This window comes from Solanum tuberosum, unplaced genomic scaffold, assembly GCF_000226075.1.
Source record: "Solanum tuberosum cultivar DM 1-3 516 R44 unplaced genomic scaffold, SolTub_3.0 scf00129, whole genome shotgun sequence".
Classification (NCBI taxonomy): domain Eukaryota; kingdom Viridiplantae; phylum Streptophyta; class Magnoliopsida; order Solanales; family Solanaceae; genus Solanum; species Solanum tuberosum.
The window spans coordinates 1,185,299-1,191,430 of NW_006239057.1; the positions used below are offsets into that span (position 1 = coordinate 1,185,299).

The 6,132-nt window shown below is 35.7% G+C and overlaps 1 protein-coding gene across 1 annotated transcript; it reads left to right on the plus strand.

The window, feature by feature from the left end:
* Window positions 1-124: 124 nt before the first annotated feature.
* Window positions 125-4,529, plus strand: LOC102596234 (zinc finger CCCH domain-containing protein 14). Its single transcript, XM_006351281.2, has 3 exons — window positions 125-353; window positions 1,945-2,005; window positions 3,540-4,529. The coding sequence occupies exons 1-3, from the start codon at window positions 281-283 to the stop codon at window positions 4,288-4,290; spliced, it is 885 nt and encodes a 294-aa protein (XP_006351343.1). The 5' UTR covers window positions 125-280; the 3' UTR covers window positions 4,291-4,529.
* Window positions 4,530-6,132: the final 1,603 nt, after the last annotated feature.

Sequence of the window (6,132 nt, forward strand, 5' to 3'; positions counted from 1 at the left end):
CTTATTTAAGATTTCGCTCAAAAAAAAAATTCAGAAAATCCCGCGCGGATTCCAAATTCCCACTCTTAACTAAATTTAAATCCGAATATTCAAATCCGGAAAAACTAATATACACTCACTCCGCCCCCCTTTCTTCACCAAAAAAAAAACCCTAGTTTTACTGTTCGGGTTACCGGTTTTGGCCCGGCGATTTTGCTTCTAGTTCTTGATTTTTTGTTGTTTAAAGTAAATTTTTGTTAGTGATTTTGGTTTAGTTGATCTGTGAGGTAAATTTGAAGCTATGGATTTCAGAAAAAGGACTAGAAATGATGTTGGTGCTAATGTTAATGGCGGTGTGAAGAAATATAAGCCAGGTGAAAATTACGCTGTTTATGTATGGTTATAATTGTTTTTTATTTGTGTATGTATAGCAGATGTTGATTCGTTGTGTGTTTAATTTGTTATATTTTGAGACAATTGGTGAAAATCCTTACTCTGCCACTTAGTGTCTAGTGTTTAGTTCTTCGGTGATGTTTTTTGTGTTAGTTTTAGGGGTGGTTTATTTGCTATGTTATGTGCGGAGTGTGGATTATGGAGTGTTCATTTGAATTTCTATTGGTATTAAGAAGTTAGTAGATTTCATAGTATTTATGTGGTTTAGAACCCTAAGTTCTCAGGTTCGAAACTCAGTGGAGACGAAAAATATATTAGGTGTTTTTTCATATATGAGTCTTGGTGGACAGAGTTACATGATATCTGGTGCTGGTGTGAGGTGATAGGTATCTCGTGGAATTAGTTGAGGTGGACGAAAGCTGGACTAGACACCATGATTAACGAAAAAAATAAATAGGATTTACTCTATAGGGAAAAAGAGAAATCGAATTCTTGTTTTATGAGGTGAAATTCTTCTAGCTTTTTGAATATATAAGAGAGGATGAGTAGAATGTATTAGAGCACTTCCTGTCCACTTCTGTGTACTCAGAAAGATGCAGAGCGGATTTTGAAGTTTATCTCATTTGTGCCAAAGGAACAGATCAATGCATGTTCTGTTATGGAATAAAAGGTTTAAGCATTGTAGTATCATGTGCATAGGAGATGTGTAGATGGACCAATGAGGATGTAGGAGAGGTTGACTGAGGTTGGCCTAAGGAGAGAGAAAAGTAGGCTTAAAGAGTTTTGGGGAGAGTTGATTTGGTATGGCATAATGCACCTTGAGTTTACTAAGGGTATTACACATGGCATGAGGGTGTGGAGGTGGAGTATGCCATGGTAGAGTGTTAGTAGGCCCCCAAGTCCCCCAAACCCCCGAAAGTATTAGTTTCATATATATGTTTGCTTATTCCTAAATCTATAGTATTACTTGTTTGTTTCTTCCATTTCGCTGAGCTTATTATCTTGCTGTTGTTACTTGTTACTGCGCAATAAGGTTTGTGTACGCTCTACGATCCCCATGCTCCGCCTGCTTGGATTATATTTAGTATGTTGTTGTATCCTTGCCTTTTGGAGTCCAATGACATATTTATGTCTCCTACATAGTGGTGATGGAGCATGTAAACATCGTTTCAGCTGAACCCAACAAATCTTAAATATGTGGAGCATCATCAACAAAATTACACACTTGGATGTTTCTGCCATTTATGTTATGGGTTCAAATGTAAAAGTGTTAGCATTGACCCCATCAAATTTAGAATTTGGATGCGTTTATGCACATCTTACTTATGATGGAAACATTAATATACTGATTTTCTTGATGCAATATAGTTACCATTTTTTCTCTGAAGATGGACTTGAGAAGATTTGGTGAACCTCTTATAAATAGTTACATACTTCCTGGAGTTTCTACTTCTACCATATTAAGTTGTTTGTGCTGGAAATAAGAAATATGATATCTGTCTAATTTTCATCTAGAATAAATGTAAACAGAAAGATTTCTAACTGGTATAAATAATTAATTCGGTTCAACAGAAATGGACTCAATATCAGGTGGTGTAGGCAGCAAATCAAAGCCATGCACGAAGTTCTTCAGGTTCAAATCCTTGTCTACTTAATGAACTTTAATTTAGTATGGAATTTAAGTTATGTCAAGTGCAACATTTATAATTGCTAATATTTTTGTTGCGACACAAACTGAACAAATGTAGATTTATGCTGGTCAGCTTGTGAGGCTGTTAAATGGTTAAAATGCTGTTGATGTTTAATGATTATGCAAATGTTTGTTAACAATTTTTGTGTAGATTAATATTTCCAGCTACAATGCACTTTGGAGAAATGAAAAATGATTTCTAATATACCAACAATCTTCTTAAATCTCTACCTGATTTGTACTGTAATTGCCTGTGCCTTACAGTTATACATTTGAAACAGGTATGTGACCCACTTTCTTTTAATTAGATGGACTATGTCTATAATGATACTAAAAGTTATCTCTTATGGTCTAGTAGGGATACTTGTTAACATTTAATGACTGTCACCCATGATATTCTTCTGATACTCACTCTGGTAGTGAAGTTAATCTTGAAAACCAGTTTAGTGGGTCTTCTAGTAAATGAATTATTGGTAAAGCTTTTAAGATGCAAAATAATACTCAGTGGCACCTGTGAGGTCCAATTCTGCTTCTTTTGTTTGATGTGCTTCTTCAGTGTACCCTGTTTTCTTTTGTAGTTCTGGGAATAACTTTCTTCATGGGATTTTGCCGTCACTTTGGTGCTCATGAATATAATGGTTTATATGATACTGTCTTTTCACTTGTTTAAAAAATTATTAGGTTTTACTTCTTGGTTGCTTAGTTGTTTAGTTTACAAGCAAAAATTATTTAAATGATTAATGGAAGTTCTTGTCAAGCTTGGCACTTTAACCAGGATGCAATTATTGTGTCTGAAGGACAGTTCCTTTTATGGATGCTGTGCCTGTGATTTGTTTCTTGATTTATGTGTTCTGAACAATGTTCTTTCTCTTTTGCATTTTTAGCTGTTAATATATCTTCTGGTTCTTTTATGCATAGTACATACATTTATTCTGATGAATATTTCTCGTCCCCATTGTGCTGAATGTGCAAAAAGATGGGATTTTGTTGGACAGAGATGCTGGTCTTTCTTTTGATAATGATCTCATTTATTCTTAATTGTTGTGTGTTGGTAAGAATACAACAACATACTCAATGTTTTCCTGCAAGTGGATATCTTATTTTGTTTATTGCATAGTGTGGAGCAAAGTGAAGAGGTTCTCTTCCTGTTCCTGAAAGTTGGAACCTAGACTCTGGACTCTAAACACCTACTCTTTTCGTATCTGTCTTGCTTGTATATATTGTTTTCCCAGAATCATAATTGTTAGACCTGTTCACTTCCCCTTTATGCAAAGTGAGACCCCAAGTTCGATTGCTGTGCAATGCATTTTTGTGTTGTGTTTGGGAAAGTATTGCAAATGAAATATCATAATCCAATTGTCTGGAACTCTTATCTGGTTTCATCTGCTGTGCCTGCATTGCCCATTCTGTCTAATTGTGATGGGAAATTTGGTTTTGGAATGGTTTGAAGTTTATTTTTTTATTTTTTGGGTTGCAGCACTGCTGGATGCCCCTTTGGTGAGAGCTGCCATTTCCTTCATTACGTCCCTGGTGGCTATAGTGCAGTGACCCAGATGATGAAATTGACACCAGCTCCATCTTTGAGAAATGCTGCAGCTCCCCCTAATTCCAATGGAAATGCTCCTTCTATGAAAACCAAACTTTGCAACAAATTCAACACGGCGGAGGGATGCAAATTTGGAGATAAATGCAATTATGCTCATGGGGAGTGGGAAATTGGAAAGCATACCATTCCTTCACAAGAGGATCCACGTGCAATGGGGTTTGGATCTATGCCAGGTCGTTTTGGTGGTGGGCGGGGGGAACCTGCTATCTCAGGACCTGCTGCTAGCTTTGGTACATCAGCCACTGCAAAGATCAGTGTGGATGCTTCCCTGGCCGGAGCCATCATTGGGAAGGGTGGAGTGAATTCTAAACAGATTTGTAGGCAGACAGGAGCCAAGCTGGCAATCCGTGATCATGAAACAGATGCAAATCTCCGAAACATAGAGTTAGAGGGCACGTTTGAACAAATTTCCCAGGCCAGTGCCATGGTAAGGGAGTTGATCAACAGCCTTGGTCCTGTAGGTGGCCCTGGAAGAACACATGGAAATTCTGGTGGCCCGGCTCCTCCAATGAACAACCTCAAGACAAAGTTGTGTGAGAATTTTGCTAAAGGATCTTGCACATTTGGAGACAGGTGCCACTTTGCTCATGGTGCTGCTGAATTGCGGAAAACAGGAGAGTGACTGTAATAGTCCACTTCACTTTTTGTAGTACCTAGCTCTTTAGAACGCCCAGTTGTGTGTCCCATTGTATGATTCTTCTTAATTTTGGGCTCAGGTTATGAAATGCAACTTCGTTTGAGGAATTGAGCTTTATTTTAGTATTCAGGCAGGGTTTTTGACATTTTATAAAATCAGAAATTGTAGTTGCAGTAATGAATGTTTGTGTTAGAAGTTTATTTTCTCTGATTTCCTTTGATCCATTTGATATCTTTTTTGAGCTCTGAGCCTGTACCTGTTTGAATATGTTTACTCCAATTAAGAAAGGGAAAGAATTGGTGTATATGCATGTAATGAGGTGCCTCTTAATTTTGAATTTTCTAATGGACTCTGCAAATGCAAGAAGAAAATAGATTTCTAATGGCTATTGGGCCTTTCTATGTGGACCATGTTAGCATCTTTACAAAACTTTCCAAATGCCAAATTCTGAACCCCATATTCTTGCTATCAAAATAATTTTCAGGCTAACAAACATAAATTATTCCTGAGGAGTTAATAAGTTTTAACTTTGATTCTCATTATGCTTTATTAAACTCACTCAACCTTCAATTAAATGGAATGTCCATTTTAAGTCCCTTACATAGAGAAAAATGTCAAGATTTGACAAAGGGTAGAGTGTTGTCATAGCTCTAGGTAGAGATATTGTTTTTGATAGACCGTGACCGAAAGAAAAATACATGAATGCAAATTAAAAAATAAACAATGAATGTAAAGAAATCATGACAAAATACTATAGAAAACATTCTGAAAATAAAAAGAAACAATATTGAACTACAATAAAATAGTGTTATAATCGAAATACAAGAAATTGTATTAATATAAATCGAAGTAGAAGAAGCTATAGAGAAAAATACTATTACTACCACTACAAAAGGATAATTAAATAAGACAATGTTCTACTACCTATTATTAATCATCTATCCTAATTCGTATCCAGTAGAACTAAGTTTGCACGTTAGGAAGGGAGAAAAAAAAAGTGTGAATAGTAATATTCCAGGTAAGCAGCAATCGTGCATCCCAACGGCCGGTCATGAATGACACGTCACAAAAAATGGTCCCCACATTTAAAAACATTTACTCCCTCCGTCTTATTTTATATAACACTTTTTGAATTTCGAGATTCAAATAAGTCTATCTTTGACAATTAATTTCTCACATATCTTTTAAACATTTTGAATTATCAATTATTGTGACTTATAGTACTTTTTACAAATATATAGATTTCATTTCAAAAAAAATTGAAGATCCCATGCACAAATTTTAGTCAAATTTAAACTGTTTAACTCTCGAAAAACGAAAATTGCTGAGACGGTACACAAAAGGGAGTAATTTGGTGGCTCCCTCTTGGGGAACCCTAACTGATTTGCCACGTGGAGTCTTACAAAAGAACATGCGTGTGGGCCGGCACACGAGCCTCGCGTTTTCCTAATGGATCCAATATGACGTTATCCAAGATTTTTATGGGCCTCAATATGGGCCCAATACAAAGATACCCTTATATATTGCACGTGCAGATCCAACCGTTTTTTTTTTAATTACGGAATTTCAACTTTATGGATTCTAAATTTTATAATAACGATTACAACTGATAATAATATAATCGAGTTAATATTTATATATATTTAATGAATTTTACTAGCACAAATATATTATTTGGATAAAATCTACTAAGGTTCATTTGAACTATTGAAAGTTGTGAGAGAAGCAAACTCGACCAAAGAAGCATGCAGGGTTAAATAACTTTAGAAGAAGTCTCTCATAATGACAACATAGCTTTTGTTTATTTCACTTTTATAATACCCTATT

Excerpts from the sequence above, each read along its gene's own strand:
- LOC102596234 (XM_006351281.2), top strand. The coding sequence starts at position 281 with ATGGATTTCAGAAAAAGGACTAGAAATGATGTTGGTGCTAATGTTAAT. Across the intron at positions 354-1,944 it reads TGTGAAGAAATATAAGCCAG|AAATGGACTCAATATCAGGT; the intron begins GTGAAAATTACG and ends TCGGTTCAACAG. Across the intron at positions 2,006-3,539 it reads CCATGCACGAAGTTCTTCAG|CACTGCTGGATGCCCCTTTG; the intron begins GTTCAAATCCTT and ends TTTGGGTTGCAG.